This window comes from Chlamydotis macqueenii, chromosome 20 (genome assembly GCF_036417535.1).
Source record: "Chlamydotis macqueenii isolate bChlMac1 chromosome 20, bChlMac1.mat, whole genome shotgun sequence".
Lineage (NCBI taxonomy): Eukaryota > Metazoa > Chordata > Aves > Otidiformes > Otididae > Chlamydotis > Chlamydotis macqueenii.
Window position 1 is genome coordinate 8,860,986 of NC_141575.1, and position 18,759 is coordinate 8,879,744.

Genomic DNA, 18,759 nt, shown 5'->3' on the forward strand with positions numbered 1-18,759 from the left:
GTGGTCCCTCCTGTTTGTGATCTGTTCCTTTTCCCAAAAAAACCCCAAAACAAACGCAGAGTCACTCCCCTGGAGCTCGGCCGGCTGCAGAAGTGCTTCGAGGGTGGCGTGGCGAGGGGGGTGCGGGTAAGGGGGGCAGGAGAGATCTGTCCCACTCCTGGTGGGAAATGGACTCAAACCCAGAGGGAGCTGCACAAACTGATGTCGCTTTTCCTGCTGGATCCAGCTGGCCTTCGTGCCCTTGCTGCTTGCCTGCTCCCATGGCTGTATGTCAGCAGATTGCAAAGCGTCGCCAGTTTTGATGTCCTCTGTGCTTCGTCAGGTCTCGGGGGTCAAGGTTGTCTCGCACTGGCTGTTGGTAAGGCACAGGGTGATGGAGCCGTGCCCTGGCTGTGTGCTTGGAGCACTTCTTTGCATTTGTACCAGGCCCGAATTACCAGGATTTAGGTCTAAAGCACCTACATGGCCCAAAGGGTGAATGTGTCCAGAGTACCTCTGTCGCTAGCTGTCCCTCAGGGCCATGGGGAGCCCACCCTTGTTTGTGCAGGCTGGGGTCATTGTTGCGGCTCTCCAGCCCTGGGCAAGGAGCTGGAGTACCCAAGTGTGCTGCTGGTGCTGTGACCCCCCTCTTTGGTGTTGACGTTGCCCTTGAAGGGCAGAGCAGATGAAAAAGAGCACACCTGAGAAATCTGGTACCCCGGGAGCCTGGCGCTGCTGCTTCGAGACCCTGTGCTCCCGCAGCAGGAGATTGCCATGCTGGACATCATCTGGGCTCTGCTGCTGAAATCACAACTATGCATTGGAGAGGGGCCCTTGGCTCTGTTGGGTGAACATCGTCCATGCGGCCATCCCAGTTCAGCCCACGGGGAAGCAAACATCCATAGGTGGAGACTGGAGTTGTGCCTGGAGGAGACCGGTCCTAGGCCTGAGCAGGACCAGGAGAAACATGGCAAGGAGGGACAGAGGAATTGAGGCAGAGGTTGGAGAAGTCAAATTGGACTGATTTCTCAGGGACGAGTTTGGCTGTGCCCCTTCAGTCCCATTCAGGAGGGCAGATACCTGGGCTCGTCCCATCGCCGTGTATCCCAGGGCTGGTTCCCCGATGTCCTCTGCCCCTCTGGGCCCTCCAGGACCGTGAGGATTTGCAGGATGCTATGGGGGTGGAGTGAGAGGCATCCACGAGGCCATGGGCCCGCTTTGGCCCCCGTACGGCACCCGATGGCAGAGCTGCTGGAGAGCAAGGATCCTCCCTGCGCGTACGTAGCTTCCCCGAAGCAGCCCCTGCCGGCGTGGAGAGCCGCTGCCAGGGATTTCTCCTTCCACCGCCAAAGCTGAAGGGGAGCCAGGGCGAATGGGGACAGCATTTGTGTTGTTGAGGTGAATTTTTTTTGTTTTGGTCTGGGGTGTGGGGGTTTTTCGTTTGTTTTCGCTTTGTTTTAATATCTGCTAATTGGCCCTCGTCCTCCTCCTCCTCCTCCTCGCGCACTTGAGCATCCTGCTGCAGCTCCAGCCCACATCCGACTCGCGTTACCAGGGGAAGAATAGCTGCATTGTAACCGCCCCGGCCGCGCTAGAATGGGGAGCTTTGTAGCCGAGGTGTGAAAGTGGAGCCGGCTCCCCAGGACGGGACTCTCGCTGCGGCGCGAAGGCTTTTATTTCCCCTGCTGCCAGGTTTTACAGTGTCCTCTGCTGCTCCCTCCGATCCCATAAATAACAGAAACCAGGATGCTGCCCACCCTGGGTCCCTTCCAGCACCCTGACCTTTCCGGCAAACCGCTGCTTGTGCCTTCCCAGGATGAAGTGCTGGTGATCCTGCTCCTCGGGGACGGCAGCCGGAGGCGGGGAGGGTGTGAGCAGCACAAGATGAGATCACCTGCCAACAGCAACCAGCAGCAGAGAAACTTCATCCTCCTTTGCTCTGAACCTGGAGCAGACTTTCAGACGCGAGCTGCAAGATCCTGGAAAGAGTCTCTGGCCTGGGAAATCCTTAGTTTTCCTCCTCTTTTTTTTTTTTTTTTCCCCCTCCTCCCAGAGATGTCTAGACTAAGGAGCAGCATTCATCTCCTGTGAACGGCACAGAGCATTACTGGAAGGGCACAGCAAGCTTTTCCTCCAGCCACCCATCATGGTAGCATCCCATTCGGGCTGCAAAATTCTTTCTTGAGCCTGCATCCCATAGTCTTCTCCTTGATGAACAGTCAGTATTGCTGTGCTGGAGCACAGCAGCATCCAGGAGCTCTGGTCAGTGGCCCAGTTGTGTTGGGTGCTGTATGGGGTGCCATCACTGGGCGACCGGATTTGCCCCCCTCGCCGGGCAGCCCTCCACCTCCTCCCACTTGCCTGCGCTCCAGGGAAGGTGGCGGTGGCATGCAGGGACCATCTCCAGCCTGCAAACAGGGAAGGAGAGAATGTCTCCGTTCGCTGCTATGTCTCTGGGTGTGATGCAGAGCCTGTCTGCTGGCAGGACCCAGCCTGCTTCCACTCTTCTTCCCTTCCTTCTACGTTTGGAAGAAAAACAAATAAGCAAAGACCAGGGGAATGAGTGCAAAACTCAAAATGTACCAAATTGCCAGCTTTTTTGGTCAACTGTGGTATCTCCAGCATGTCTGTGTCCAGCCTGCATGCTCATTTGTAGTTATCTTTTCATTTCCCTGTATTTCCTTTCTAATTTTCCCAGAAACTGAGGTGTGCATAGCAACCACGAAGAAACCTAGACTCAGAGAAACAACTGAGCCAGATTTTCGTATCTCTGTCAGCCGTAGAGAAGACCAGATGTTCACAGATAAGCGCCCAACGCGTGCCCTTCCCAGTGCCCCATCTGGACACACCAGCCTCTGCTGTGCGTGCCGAGTCCTGCAAGTGCTGATCTGAACGGTTCCTTCACGTCCTACAGTTTTCCTCCCCCAGGATGTCAACAGAAAACCCACGGTCAGAAATAAGAGAAATCAGCCAGGTCTAACAGAGGACAAAGGAAATGTTCTTCTGTGTTCTGTTGCGGAGTGTCTAAGCTATAAAACGGGGCCAAACGGCCTCCCTCTGAACACAAATAACAACAGGAGAAAGATCCATATGCAATCGCGTGGAGGATAAATGTGCTTAGCTGATCATTCGTTTCCCTAATATTTTTTTTATGAATAGGCTTAACTTATGGTAAGATGGGACTTTATGGTCCTGTAAGTCTTGCTGGTGTCAGAACAAATGAACTAGCCATCCTGTGGGGGAGCGATCAATCCCGTATATTTGTGTGTATGGGTGTGGGGAGTCAGACCTATTATACCTTTAAGAGCAAATTAGATGCTGTTCCTGTGATTCATAATGCTATATATCTAATGGCATGACTCGTCATCTAGAAAATAAAGGTTTCGAGCCAGTTTCTCATCTCATAAATTTTCCCTCTGGCACTGAAGGATGTAAACTAAATGGGCTGACTCACAGGGAAACAATACAATTTGGATACGTTTAAATGAAAGATAAAATTGCCTTAGGGCACAGAGGGGCGTTGAGATGCTGGGGAGCGGTTGGCAAGCGCGGGACGGTGCGTTGGGGGCTGCTCTGCCATCCCCAGCGGGCAGGGCTGCTCCTGGGAAGCCCTTCATCCTTCCAGAGCCTGTTGGGTTTTCCCAGCTCAATAGTTTGACGTGACCACCATGACGAAGCATCTGATGAGGAGATGGTTGTGTTGGAGATGGTCGTCTTGTTGTACATGCTGTCTGCTGGCAGTGAGGAGAGCGTGTGCTGCAGGTTTCCGAGCGTGGCGGCAGGGAAGGACAGGAGATGTGGAGGTGCCTACTCCAAGTCAGGAGGAGAAGCTGGTCCTCAGCCACTGCAGACCAGAGAGGTCCCTTCTCCTGAAGGCTGCAGCTGCCCATGCGATGGGACTCAACATGTTCGCCGCATCCTTTGTGCGTTGCTCTTGGTCTTCCTATGCTGTTGGGCTCCTGATTTCGGTGGCAGGGGAAGGCAGCTTCAACTGCTGGTCTCTGCCGGGGCCTGACCAGTGCAGCCAGAGCCAGGACCAGGCTGGGGGAGGCGAGGGAAGGAAGGGTGGGCTGTGTGTGAACTACAGCAAGAGCTGTCTCTGGCTTCAGGGTTGGGATGGCCTCAGCATCTTCGAAGCTCATGGACCCTCTGTTTGTCCTGAAGTTTCTGCAGAGCATCTGTGTGTCCCCACAGAGCGGGCTCGTGTCCCCACGGAGGGTGTAGAGCCTCCTAAAGCAACGGTGAACATCTTCGTGTGGGGACTTTCATCCTTCTTTTTGTGTGACCTTACCCGTTTCCCCCTCATCTGTTCTCTCTTGGCACTTCCCCACCCCTTAACACATGCTCCCCGGCACCGGCGGGAAAATCCTGGAAACCACTGGGTCGAAATCCCACTGGAAAGTGAGGGAGGGCGAATCCGGGCTGCCCGGCCACCGCAGCTTATCCCTGACGTCAGCCGGCTGCTGGAAATGGGATGGAGGCGGCAGCTGGCACCGGGGACCGACCGTGCTCCCAGTAACCCGGTTAGCGCACGGAGGTGTGCTCGCCTTAATGAGTGCAGCTGAAGGACGCATCGATTAGCTAACCTCGTTTGTGCGAAGGCTGACACAAGGCAGATGATGGCTGGGTACCTGCAGGATCTAATTAAAATGTGCACGAGGCTGGGCAGGCAGAGCGGAGGGGGTTGCTCATCCAGCCTTTCCGTCACCAGCGGAAAAAAAAAAGCAAATAGGAGGGAAATGACTATTGGATTTGGCTGAAGGGCATGGATGGGGAGGGTGGGATGTCCTCCCCGAGCTGGGGATGTGCAGGGAGGAGCTGGGTTAGGGGCGTGGGTTAGGTTTGTCCTGGGTTAGGAGCTGCGTTAGGGCATGGATGGGGTCGGGGCTGGGATGTGGTGGCAGCGGAGCGGTGCCGTCGGTGTGACAGGTACCCCCTGTGCACACAGGTACCCCCAACACACGTATTTGTCCTGCTCCCTGGGGACAGCACGCGCCTCCCTGTCCATCTCCGTCCACCACTTTCCATTTCTGTCCTGCACAGCCCCGCCGCTCTCTGCGGAAGCAGATCTGCTCCCATTTATCCCTGTGTCAGATAAACTCCACTCTGTCTTCCCTGCTCTCCAGTCACTTTGCAATGCCCTTTCCAGCCCAGCGCTTCGATTACATTCTAAAGAACAAAATAAAATAACGTCACATTTTCTGTTTTTCACTTTTTTTTCCTTCCTTTTTTTTTTTTTTTTTTATTTATTATTATTTTCCCTTCTGGAACAGCCCCAGTTTGTAAATGCCTGGAAGCAGAAAATGTTTCAGCCGCGAGAGCCTCGAGGCGCCTTGTTAAAGGTGCTGGGGGTGTTTGGGGAGGGCGACAAAACCCCGGACAATGGGAGCCCTGACATCAGGCGCTATTTTTACCTCCTCTTTTCAAAACCCTCCCTGGGATGGCGCTTTTCCTAGAGTTTTCTGCTAAACGCCGCGGCTGCTGGAGCCGTCCCTGTCCTCCTCAAAGGGCAGGGTTTTTATCTTTTAGGCGTAACCTGGCAGCGCGGGCGGTATCGCCAGGGCCAGGCATCCGCAGGCGGCTTTGAATGGGCGGAATCGAGCCGCCGCGAGCCGGGCTGCGCGGGGGCTGGCAGCCAGGCTGCTGTACGTGGATGAGGACCCGCGAAGGCGTTTCGGCCCCGAAATGGGCCTTTTAAAAGGTCAAAAGCGTGACAAAGAGGTTTGTTCCAGCGGATGGAGTTTTGGTGTTATTCTAGCGTGGTGTCATGGCTTCGCAGGGTCGGGTTGAACATTGGCCGTGTGCGTGTGGAGGGAGAGATGCTCTCTTCTGAGCTGGAGGTTTAATTAGGCAAAACGTAGCGGGAGAGACCACCCCAAATCCATGCAGCCTGCACCGCAGCAGGGTACAGAGCGAGGGATGCCCTGTCCTGCAGCGTGGGGACCAGCGTCGAGCACCCCGAGCAGCGGGACGAGCCCAGGGAAGACACCACGGGGCTGGGAGCTCCCAAACCTGGAGGGCTTTGGGAATTCAGTCGGTGTTTCAGCCTCAGAGCCCAGCGGATGAGTGGCTGTTATTCCAGGGATGCATTGGGATCATCAGGAGCGGTCAGGAGCGCTCCTGGTCAGGCTGTGGGAAGACAGCCTGGCTGGGGAACACCCTGCAGGTATTTTACAGGATTTTCTTCTTTTTCTTCCAGGTGCTGCTACCTCACTTGTGCGTATTGCTTATGCAAGTGAACAAAGCAGCAGTTTGCTTGCAGGAGGGCAGCTCACACGAGTAACAAACGTTTGAGAAAGTTGGAAGTTTCTGTGTCGTTGGGGACGTAGGAATTGCTTTGTTCTTAGAGGGGACAGGAACAGCCATGGGATGGGCGGGTGGAAGCAGAGCTTCATTGTGCACAGCAGCAGCATAAAGGTGCCCTGCCTACGATGCCCAGTGTCACAAACAGGCTCGTGTTTGTGTTTCTTCAGGCAGCTCAGTCCTCCCTCACAGGGGATCTCCTCTGTGTGAGGCATCGTGCGGACACTCCCCGTCCCCACAGCAAAGGCAGCACCCAGGGGCGATGAACCAGCGTCGCCTGTTGCGTGGGAGCTGCGGCACGGGGAGGTGAAGGGACTTGCCCAGGGCCATGCCAGGAGAGCTGGGGAGGACCCCCCTGCGCCAGCTGATTCCCAGTCCCCAGGCTCGGTGCACGTGCACCCCTGACGCTCAGCACCGCAGGGCCCAGCCGCCGGCTGGATTTCACCCAGTCCTTAGCGCACGTGCTCACGCTTTTTTCTTCTCACGTCAGGCTTTCAAGGGAGCCCTGATGAGCTCATACTGGTGCTCGGGGAAAGGCGATGTTATCGAAGACTGGTGCCGGTGTGACCTCAATGCTTTCGATGAGAACGGACTCCCCAACTGCAGCCCTCTCCCTCCGCCTGTGTACGTATCGGTGCGAGCCCCTCCCGCGGGTCGTGGCCCCCCGGCACCAGCCCTTTTCCCACACGCGCCTCCTTCCTCTCGCCTTGGAGGCCCGGGGCCGCAGTCCAGCGCTCCTCGCTGTGTGACTGATGCCTGTAGGATATCCTGGCTCTGGCTGTGGCCCTGGAAGGTTTCTTATAGATTTTCATCACCTGATTAGCAGGGCTTGTAGAATGGGATTTCAAATGCTGAAAGAAATGGAATTACAGTGCAATTCATTGTGGCTTGTCAGAGCAAGAGCAAGTCAGGAGCAAAGTGATGGGGAATTAGCTGAGAAAGCAGGAAGAGTGGCTCCAGTGATGCAGGAGGAGCAGAACACCTTCTTAGCAAGCCAATATCCTCAGAAGGGATTCATTTCCCACCCTGAGATCAACAAACACGCTCGTGTGTTTGGAGCTGGACTCTCCGTAGCCCTGTACTTTGTGTTGCCGTTTACCCCGGTGCAGAGAGCCTTGGTGCTTGCACAGCCAGCGGCACAAAGCTGCCCTGCCCTTATCCCTGCCCACGCCGATCCCCGATCCGGGTGGGAGCTCGTGCACAGCTGCCCTGCTTCGGCTCCTGCTCACACCCATCAGGGCCGTGCTCATCTGCAGCTGCATAAATTCACAGCCGCACCCCTCCACCCTCCCTCGCTTTCACTCCCCGGCCATGTGGACCAGCTCCTCCTCTCCTGTAGACTCAACCCTGCTGGGTTTCCCAAAGGTTTTGCTCCTGGGCAGCTGGTCTTCGGTCCCCCGCAGGGCTGCTGGGGTTCAGTAGTTCTCCCAGGGCGTGAAGGTTCGCTTAGATGGGATATTTAGGGTTGCATGGTTGCGGTTGCATGACCTAGGCTCTCACGGGAGCAGGGAGAGGTAAGGATGTGCGTAGCATGAGCTGAACTTCAGCTGAAGTTCTGTGTTTGTCTCCCTGCTCTCCACGTGTCCTTGTGGGTCTGCCTACGAGCATGAGGCCTGCCAGGGGTTGCGCTGCTTGTAGAGGCGGATTCCTCCCCAGAAAGGGAGCTGACCTCTTTGGTTTCTTTCCTGTCTCCTGCGCAGCCTGCGCCTCTCCCCCACCGTGGAGCCCTCCAGCACTGTGGTCTCTCTGGAGTGGCTGGACGTGCAGCCCGCCATCGGGACGAAGGTGTCTGACTACGTCCTGCAGCACAAGAAGGTGGACGAGTACACGGACACGGACCTCTACACAGGTGGGTGCGGCTGCGAGGGCAGGCTCCTCTCGGTGCAGAGGGTGCACGGCGGTGCATCCTGCCTGGCTGGGAGACGCTGCTTTTGTGGAGAACGGTGCATAGAGCCAGGGTGTTACGTGGGGTGTCAAACCTGCTCCAGTCAGGTTTGGAAGGCTTCTGCAGGCATGGGTATCTGAGGGGAAAGGGAGGTACAAACGCATAACGTGGCAAAAGAAACTGATTTGCCCTTTGTGGGCGGAAGAGCTGTGAGATGGGAGTTTCTGACTGAAGCGACCATTTGTTCTGTTCAGCCTGAAGTGCTGCAGGATGCTGGGAGGAAGGTCAGCCCTCAACAACTCAGGGGCTTTTCTGGTCTGTTTCAGTGAGTATTGCATTGCGTGCCAGCCTTTGAAAGGATGCTTTAAGCTGCCTTGCACACCTACTGAAGTAACTTGACCCCTGCAATATTTAGAGGGATCATTTAAGCAAGCAAAAAACATCTCCAGGGCAACCTGAAACTTCTCTGGGTTGGAGTCTGGTTCCCAGCTCAGGCTTGGGCTGAGCACTCTGTGCGTTGCGAAGGCTTTGTCAGCAATTCAAGCCGTGCTCCTGGAGTGGCTGGGCAGGGCAGAGGGGTGTGAAGGATGGGGTTTGGTTTGGGTGAATCAATGATGTATGTCAGAAAATAGCACTTGAGACCTTGAGCGGTGCTGTTGCTGCGTGGAAGGCCAGGTGAAACCTACTGCTTTTTGCTCGGGAATTGTGGGTGTAGGTTGTTAAAGAAGGTCAGGTGACGTGTTGGTGGCAGCCAGTGTTGTTGACCAAAGCAAGTGATTCACCTTTGTGCAAAGGCACCTTCCCCAGACGCAGGCAGTACCGAATTTCAGCACCCCCAGGTAAGGGAACATAGGTAGAGAGTTTTCACCAGTTATTGGCGCAAGGCTCTGCAATGGCTGCTTTGGGTGATTAAAAGCCTTGTTTGCTTTAAGGTGGAGCCTGGTCGGCTTATGTGAGGCATGTATATCTGGGGCTGTCTGCCAGGACAAGGGACCAGGCTGGAGGTGGGGACAGGGCTGACGGTGGTGGAGGGAACCTCACTGCGCTCCTGCAGCCTGGCAGGGTTTCCCAGACATCCCAGCAAGACGTTTGTCTCTCTCTGTTGGGAAGGCGTCTCAGGAAGATCATTCAGAGCCAGGTCAGGAGTTGTACATGACCAGTCCTTATGTCTTACTCAGAAGCTTTTTCAGCTTGTAATGGTGGCTTTTTTTCTTCTCCTCACTAATTTTGTAAGACCCTCTCCTGCTATGAGCTGCCCCAGAGCAAACTGCTTCAGCTCACACCCACAGGGACGTTTTCACCCTCTCTGTTCATCTCGGTCCCATCTGTTCAGCCTCTGCAGCCTCTCTTACCACCGTATCCACATTTTTTGTGCTACAAGAGCTGGACTTTTCCTGCTGGAGAGAGCCAGAGCCCCACATCCTGGGGGGCCCCGGCTGTTTGTGGAGACCCCTGTGAGAGGGAGCTCTGGTTCCTGGCTCGTACACTAGTCCTGTCCCGCAGGACCTTTCTCCTACACCTTGCCAGCATCCACTTCCAGACCTGCCCGATGTGGCCGTGGCCCCTGGGTTGTGTTTCTAGTTTCCCGGCATGGAAGAAGGCTTGTTCTTTATCTTGGAGGGCACCTTCCAGTAACGGAGAAAGAAAACAAGCCACCAAAGGAGGGGCTTTGTTTTGGATGGGGATTCCAGATTGCTCACACATCGGTCAGGTGAGGCCAGACTGGGGAAACGTGGGGTTTCTCCTTTGAAGTGGCTGGATCTTTGCCTGGCAGCCAGAGTAGGAAATACAGATTATTATTATTATTTTCCTTTTATGACTGCCATGTGTTTGACAGGCGATTGAATTCATTGTGGGGAGCTGCCCTCCCCTCTCCCTGCTCTGGGGGACTGTTTGGGACAGAATGACCCCCTTAACAATTAAAGAGAAAAGCCAATCCTAAACCTCTCCTTTTTTTTTTTTTCCTATGTTGCTTATAACGAAACAGCATTCCTGCCTTCATTCCTTTCTTACCCTACAGGCCCCTGATGCCAGATGACTTGATTCTTGCAAATACCTTGTGTAGGTTTGCGGAGATGCTGATTGCTACAGCTCTAAAAGTCTTTGCTTAGTCCTATGCTTCACCTGGCCAAAAATCCTCCCATGGGTATCCCCTCACCACCATCACCCGCCCATCATGCTGCAGCACGTCTCCATCATATCTGAGCAGCATCCACAAAAAAAAAAAAAATAAGTCAACCGCAGAAGAAGGAAGCCCTGGGAGGAGGGTGTGGGATATGAAATTTGGATGGGTTTTGATGGGTGTTGGCAGATCTTCCTTCCCCATCAGTCTCAGGGCTGCTGGCCGGTAGGAGAGGGTTGCTCCCATTGCTGGGAGGTGCACCACAGGTATCTGCAGAGCGTGATGGTGCTGGACTGGAGGATCCTGCGAGGTTTGAGGGCTCTTGAGGTTGCTGCCATTCATCCCTTGGATCTCTTGAGTTCAAGCATCTAGGTCATTTGTGCTTGTACAGGGGTTTTGTTTGCTTTATTGCAGTTGTGGTAATTTCTTACTGGGATTCCTAGCACTGGCTGTGGCGCAAGCTGTGCCAACCCGCTCTTCAGCCCCATGGCAAGCTAGGTGGTACCTGGCCTCTGCCTTGCTTGCCTCCCTCCTGCCCCCCAAAACCCTTTGCTCTCTCCCTCCTGCAAAACTCCTGGGCCTCCCCCTTGCTTTGCAACTGGAAGGTGAAGCCTTTCCCTTGAGCCAGAAACCATTTGTTCCCCTTCTTCTTGGAGCAGAGTCAGGAGGGAGTTTTCAGGCTGGTCTAACATGCACCCCCTCCGCTCCTTGCCAGGCTCTGCGTGGGGCGGCGATGCTGCGGGACAGGGCAGAAGGTGCCGGGAGCTCACGTGGGCCGGCTGCCCGCAGCTGTACGTGCTTTTTAAAGAGGTTTATTACTGGTGCTTAGAAAAACACAGCCCTTGGACCATCTGAGGCTAATAGGAGGTGAACTTGTGTGCGAAACAAACCGCGCTTTCAACACCAGCGCGCGGGGAGCGAGCGGCTCTCCGCTCGGGAGCCAGCGGAGAAGACGGCGAGCAATTACATCCCAAACTGTTTATTAAAACTTGTGGAAATTACTCATAACTCCATGTGTGCGACGGCTTTGTAGTTGAGTGATGCTCTTTGTTTGAACATGGGGCTCTCGAAGAGGGCGCGAGCGTGTGTGTGTGCGCGGCCGAGCCCGCCAGCGCATTATGTCATGGACGAAGCAGGCGCTGCGCTTGAGAGAGGGAGAGGGAGAAATGTGTTTTACAGGGTGAGGTACAAACTGAAATGGCTGTGAACATCTGGAACTGATATTAGGCTTGGAAAATGTTTTCTGTCACTCCAACACTTCTCTGGAGGAAGGTTTCTGAAGTTAAGAAGCTCCGAAGGGGATGAGGGGGAGGGAGGAGGGGATAACATGACCACAGCGTAAAGTGCTTTTTGTGTCTCAGTTCTGGTTGCCGTAGCCAGGCCGTGTCCCCGCCTGTGCTGGACGGGGACCTGGGGTATCGTTGCTACTCCTTGTGGTGTCCCCAGCTTAGGAGGTCCCTCTGGATGAGCTGAGCCCCACCGCTGGAGATGTTCCTGCATGGGGTGTACAGCACTCTCCAGCCCGTGATGGGTGGAAGGACAGAAGGATCCTTGGCCTAGTTTTTGGGTTAGGAGCTGAGGAGCTGAGGTAGGAGGCTTCATCTGAAAGGCACAGGGTAGCATCTTTGGGGGCAGGTGGGCTTGTGCCTGGTTTGACACCACCTGGACCATCTCTGGGGCCCATCTGGGAGGTCGGACCCACCTGGGGGCCGGTGCAGCTTGGGGCGGCTGCTGTGAGTCTGCAAAATGCAATGTTTAAAAATAAAAATGTGCTTTGAATGTACTTGTGGCATGCACACAGCAGGCCTGGGGATGGCTGGAGGAGGACGAGGGGCTGGGCTCTTACTGTGTGATGTACTTGCCTCCAAGAGTGGGGTGCAAGTCCTGGTCCCCTCCAGCTTCCTGCTTTGCTCTGTCAGAACCCGCATGCTGACCAGTGAGTTGTGCCGCACCTCCCAGTCATTCCCCACCGCCCAAATGGTCAGCTCTGTACCGTGCAAAGCACGTGCAATAGCTGCCCTCCTCGAGCGTGAAAGCATCTCCTGCTTCTGCTCCAGTATCAAAGTGGGTTGAACTGGGAAGATGCAGAGAAGCAAAGCAGCGCTTGCTGTCGCTGTGGTTGGGGGTGTTACTCTGCGGTTTCCTCTGTCTTTTCTGCGGTAGCACTTCCGCAGCTGGGTTAGTGGGGATATTGTGGGGTGTTAGGTGGAAAAAGTACACAACAGAGTGCTCCACTGCTTTGCTTTTATGCAGCAGTGCTGCTGTCGGTCAGAGAACGCTGTGTCCCAGAAGGACAGGAGAGGTCTAAGCAGAGACTCCCAAGCTTTATTATTTTTCACGACATCCAGGGATCCGGGCTACTCTTGCATCTCTTTGGCTGGGCAGAGATCACCTTCACAAGAAGAGGTAGCTTGTAGTCCTCAAAGAAAGGAGAACAGAAACACAGCCTGCTGAATGAGCTTATTGGGGATCATGTAGACTTCAGAGCAGGAGAACGCAGATCCCGGCAGCCTGGTCAGCCCTCTAGTGTACTGGGGCCCTCTGTGTACAGGACTGGCATGGAAAAGAGCTGGCAGGTAAGCTGGGGAGGGTGTCTGGAGAACAGACCAGGCAGGACAATGTACAGAAGTTGAGGGTATGGTTATATAAAACCTGTGTACGTCACCGCGCCGGTGCTGCAGGCTTCTCTGGAGCAATGCTGTTCTGCAGAGGAGCCTTGGAATACTCGTCACGTCTATAGAAGAAAGTGAAAGGGGTCAAACCAGAAGGCTTAGTGTTGTGTACGCTTGCAAGTTGTGCTCCGAATTGAAGCTCGAGGGTATCTTATTTATAACTTAGCTCTGCTCTGTGGAGCAGCCATCTGAGGTGCCTGGGTGGCCGGGGCTGGATGGATATAGCTATGGCAACCATCACTTCCAGTACAGCCTCTTGTGTGCAAGCTGTGCTGCTACTGCCATGTGAAAACCAGCGATGGGCTGAAAGAAGAGGAGAAAAAAAAAAAACAAACTGTCTGGCCAGAACGAATACTGTGCCTGTCAGGAAGGAGTCAGTGCATTCTCCATCTGACCAGGCTGCACTCCTATTACACACCTTAAAATCACCTTCAGAGTCCTGCCTTCGAAACGGGCTGGGCAACAGAGAGAATAGCGGGAGCTGGCACTGCCCCTAGAAAACTGTGGAAGCCTGAAGCCCAGGCAGGAGTGGGGTAAATACGTGAACATCCAGAGGTTTAATTTGTGCCAGCGAAGTGTGGAGGATGTTAAAATTTTAGTATTCAAACCAGTTGTTGTTAAAGATGCGGATGATCTTGAGTGTGGGTGATGGTAGTGACCTCCTCTGTAAAGCCCTGTGGGGGCAAAGCTCTCTCCAGAGCGAGCTGTGGCTTCTGTGTTAACATAGGTGTGATTTTTTTTTTTTGTAGACTGTTTTTGATTTGTAAGTTGGCCCAGGGGATGTAGGCTCTGCAGCTGTTCGATCACAAACTAAGACTTGGAAAGGGACCACAGCCCCCGTTGGTTTCAGGAGAGCAGTTCTTCTGCTGTCCCCATCTGTGATCCCAAACCTCTGCTCAGCGCAGTGATGCTGGTGGTGAGGAAGGCTAGCGCTCAGCCTGAGAGCGATTGACAGCTCTTTCAGGGGCATCTGTGTGTTTGAGTCACGTTCAGAAGAGGACCTTGAATGTCACCAAAGTAGAGGACCTGATGGTGGTCTGGAGCTGGTGACCTACCGTGGCCAGTCTTATACTGACTGGTTGTCTCTACCTGCTTGTTCCTTGGTGATCTGCCTGGTGGATCTCAGCTGGTTCCTCGGTGAGCAGGTGCTTGGCCAATCACAACCACCACTCGGTGAGGATGAGCTCGCTGGTGTGCTGGGGGTGGAAATGCAGCAGAGCTTCATCTGCCAACGCTTGTGTGCAGGGAGGCTGGCCGGGCAGGGCTGCTGCGTGGGAGCTGTCGTTGTTTCAGTCTCTCCTGTAACCGGTGCACGGGCTGAGATGTTTTCACCACCCAAGTACCCTTTCTGAGTGCTGAATCCACTTCACTTGTTAGCAAAAGGAAAGATGATTCAAAAAGAAGCCTTTGAAGAGAAGGTCAAGTTTTTGGAAGCTCCTTCCTGGGATGTTTTGTGTAATAGCACCAAGCAAGTGCTTAATTTTTGGCCATTACACTCGCTGTGAGGCGCTGATTTCTCTCCCACTGGGACAGCTGTAGTTATTTCCACCTACCAGTGTCATTTTTGAATCCTGGAAAGCAGAAGGGGAGGTGGAGGGTTCTCAGCTCTCAACTGGGCTTGAGTCAGTTGCTGAAATATTTCATTAATTCACATTTCCATATGGTTGTTCCAGTTTTTTTTCATTTTTATCTGCCCAGACACCTTCTGGACAGAACTGGGCATCATCTCCGCTTTCTCCCAAATCACTTCGGAGGTGGAGAGCTGGGACTGTCTGCCCGTTCCCTGCTGACTGAGGAGGATGGAGCAGCCTGGATGGTGCCACGAGTCTGTCTGCTCTTTAACAGCACGGTGTTTGCCAAGGGCTTTGTGCTGGCTGTTCAGGGCTACCTCTCCATCGCGGCTGAGGACAGCTGTAGATGCTCCCTCCTAGCTAAGAAGGCTCTGAACTTCTTACATGGCAGTTAATGAGGCCGGTCATGGAGGTTTTTTTACTGGTCTGTAATTTTATCCTCTAGGATTAAGTTTCTCCTGATGTGCAAAAGTCAAGGCCACAAATCCATCTTGTCAGAAAGCATCAAAAGTGAAGGCTGCTAACACAGTCGGACGGCTCACGGCATGCGAGTGCCCTTCAGTGGAACGTTTCCGTAGGAGCCTTTATTGACTAGACAGGCTTTTCTAATCAATAAATTGTGACTGGAATTTGGAGGGATGCTCAGTCTGCATTTGCAAAGCTGGCACTTGGCAATACAACCCCAAACTAATTGGAAAATTTAGACTGTGGAGCACCCGCGGATGCAATGCGACCACGCGTTGGGAGGAAACTTGAAAGCACGTGGCTCTTCCCTTTGGATGGGCTCTGAATGATGCCCAGACTGGGATTTCCTGACAGGTTAGGATCTTCCTGGAGATTTTGCTTGTTCCTCTCATTCTAGCCAAAGCCTGAGATGAGATCCTGAGTAGGATGGGGTATCTGCTCTCCAGTCCCCTGGCTGCTGGTGAAGTTTCCCGTGCATTCAGTTTTGTCGGGTGGCTGAAATATAATTCAAAAAGTTAGGCAGCATCCCTCCATGCTTCTCTGGCAGGAAATAAGGATGGAAAAGGGATCCAAGGAGTCACAAAGGCTGCCTTGAGCCCCAGTACAAGAGGTACTGGGCTGTGATCCTGCCCATCGCCTGCTCTGCCCTGCCAGCATCGAGGCTGCTGTATCCCACGTTATTCTCCGTCTGTGTCAGATGACACGTGGTGGTACCAGTCCTTTGTCCCTGCGTCTCCCAAGCTGGGATGTGTACACTGTGTGTCCTAAGGACCATCTTCCCATGGCTCCTGGTTCACAAGATGATGAGGGGGTCCTCTTGTTGGGCAAGGTGGGACGCGTCATCTATTCCCCATCTATTGCTTTGGTGTGAGGGAAGTTAATACCTCTCTGTTTTTTGCTTAAACCTTGAGTGAGGGGATTTGCCAATTAAAACAGCTGCTCCTCGTGCAGGTTTCATATGATACAAGAGCAGGGAGATACCCTCCCCGTCTCCCCTGTGACCCTTTCCCAGTTTGTTCAGCTTGCTGGGGACTGAGGTCTACCTCTTGGGAGCGAGGAGGCGGCTGAGTCGGGGTTACATTTCAGGCTGTTTGGATAGGATAAACCTTTCCTCCCTGTAATTGGGTGATTGGACTTGGGAGCTTTCTCAGATATTAATCTGCAGACCCCAGAGAGGGTCAGGTTGGGTTATGGAGACATAATAGGAAATACTGCTGTGGCTGGTTTGGGTTATGGGGGATGGAGGGGGTATTCTGCAGTGTTCCCCTGCTGGGTTCCCACTGATGGGGCCTGCGCGGTGGGGTCAAGGAGCGGTCTCATCACAGCGTCAAGTTGACTTGGTCTTTGCTGGGAACGACTGTCTCTGAACTCTTTCCACCCTGTAATCCTCCTCTTCCAGAGAACAGGACCGTGACCTCTCCTTTGCCAGAGGGAGGGGTGGGTGGTGCTGACCTGCTGCTGGAGCTTGTCTGCAGACAAGAGAACATAATTTTTTCAAATGGGTGTCATGCCTCAAGGAACCTTGGGATTGAAAAAGCTTCATATTCTGAACTGGTGTTTGGACCAAGTAAGATCTTCATCCTTGCTAGCACGTGTCATGCCAGTCGTGGGGAAGGAGCTGATTCATCCAAGGGGGGATCATTTAGAGCAGTGAGCACGTGTGCAGTGGAGGTGTGTGCTTTCATCTGTGCCATGTGAGAGATGTATTTAAGGAAGGATCCAGTCAGAGCCAGCGAAATGAGCTTGTCCCTGTGGCCAAATGAGGATTTCAGAGCTGTAAGGATCAGGGATATTGCACTGGAGCGGCATCCCAAGAGGTATTGTAGAGGGGGAACCACCATGTTTATGCTGGAGAACTGTTTGGTGTGTGGGTTAATATGTTCCTGCGTGCTGTGTCCGGGAGCAGCTCTGCGGCGCTGCTGGACACGAGTTCTGCTGATACAAGCCTGGCTCCAGGCGCCGGTCTGCAGCACTGCTTCCAGCCCTGGCTTCTTTTTATTAACAGTGAGATGACAGATAGGAGATGGTCATTAATTTAATAAAGGAAGTTTCTGATCACGACTACAGAAGCAAGGTCCTGAGGTTTTTCGTGGTGGTCTGATGACTCACCCTGGTGAAATAGGGTGACTCTGGGATAGGAAATACCTCACTGGAGCTTGGAGCCTGGCAGTTTGCTCCTCCTGCATAGCAGCCCAGCTCCTACAGTCATTCTGCCGTCCTTGTCTGGGTCCTATCTTTGGGACTGGCCTCACCAGTATGAACATTATGCCCACTGAGAAAACCTGAATTTCAGCTCCAGAGACCCATGGTCCTATGCAGCTGGGTCAGTTTGCTGGCTTTAATGAGACTTACTCTTTATTTCCCTGGTGCTGGCCCTGAACACGTGCTTGCGGTGATGCTGAAGTCGGGAGTGTTGAGGTATGGCTGAGGGACCCACTCTCCGTCGCCTCCTCTGTGGCACACTCACATGTGCTGTGAGAGGAGAGCTTGTACACAGAGATAATACTTGTCTCTCCTTTATCCTGTGCTGTCATCTCTGGAAATCAATAAATCTCACCAACTTCATTGTGCAGCCTGGGAAATTGAGGTCCTCAGCAGTAACAGCCAAAAATTGTGCGTGGACTCTCAATACAGCTGGTTCAGAGCAAGGGGTCTAAATTAATGTGCAGTTAATATTTACTGGGATGTCTTCTCTCAAGCCTCAAAAGTTCACCCTTGGCTTCAGATTACTTTCAGATCTCGATTTCCAGTTCCTCTTGGTAGATGGAGAGGTCAAACCCAGGTGAACGTTCCTGTCCTGCTGGGGACCGAGGCGAGCACGAGTGACAGCTACTCCCAGGCATCAAAGAGACCATTGGGTCTGCCCCGTCCTGGGGCACAGCTCTCATGGATGGGGAGATGGCCATCCCATCTGGGTGCCCTGGAGTGGGCCAGGCGTTGCAGGGACAGCGTGCGGTGGCCACAGAGACAGTTCCTGACTTCACTGGGGGGCTTCCTGCAGCCCTGTGGCTGCTGGAGCTCCCTCTGCCAGATGCCCCAGGATGGTGTCTGGCAGCACAGCACGATCTCAGCACCCTGCTTTCCGGAGACAAAGGCACAGGTCCTTATTTAAGCTGAAGAGCTTTCTTTGAAAGCTTCCGGACCTTTTCCAGTCCTCAAGAACGAGCTCAGAGAAGCAGCAATAGCTGCTTAAAATTGGGCATCAGGGCCCCTGGACCTAGAGAGAAGCTGTAGGTTCCCCTCCTGGGAGAGCAGGGAAGAGTTTTGGTGCCTGCTCTGCCTGGCCTCAGCTCCCAGCCTCCCTGCTCCTTCCCATCCCGAAAGCGAGCTCTTGCGGGAAGGCATGCCGGGGCGTGTTGGGAACGGGGCTGGAGAAGGGAGCGTGTGAGCTGGAGAGACGGCCTGTGATGGAGAGGGACACGGGAAGGCCGCCCGGTTGATCCGGGCGAGGTGGGTAGTCGTACAGGCGCTCACCTCTCGCCCCAGCTGTGCACCATGGGGGTCGACTGCTTGGCATCTGCCTGTCTTCTCCAGCCGCAAACAGCTGGCGCGTTCCTTGAGAGCACCCCAAGCTGCACCGTGACTGACCACACTTCAGCGTGACCGGGGCAGCCGGCTCCCTTCGTCTCTTGGCTGGGGGCTGATCCCGCTCCCTGGGTGCTGTAGTGCCTGTGGGAAGGCTCTTCTCCCCGCCAGTATCCCCCAAGCAGGGTCCCAGGGCAAGCCTGTGCCCTCCTCTCCACGCGTACGGCAGCAGGCAGG

The 18,759-nt window shown here is 54.2% G+C and overlaps 1 protein-coding gene across 2 annotated transcripts in view; it reads left to right on the forward strand.

The window, feature by feature from the left end:
- The window catches only part of ASTN2 (astrotactin 2), a 329,274-nt gene that overhangs the window by 235,482 nt on the left and 75,033 nt on the right, over positions 1-18,759 (forward strand). For both annotated transcript variants that reach the window (XM_086763491.1, XM_086763492.1), the window contains exons 18-19: positions 6,773-6,906; positions 7,983-8,131. In XM_086763491.1, coding sequence (XP_086619617.1) covers positions 6,773-6,906; positions 7,983-8,131 — 283 coding nt within the window. The remainder of the gene's footprint in view (positions 1-6,772; positions 6,907-7,982; positions 8,132-18,759) is intronic.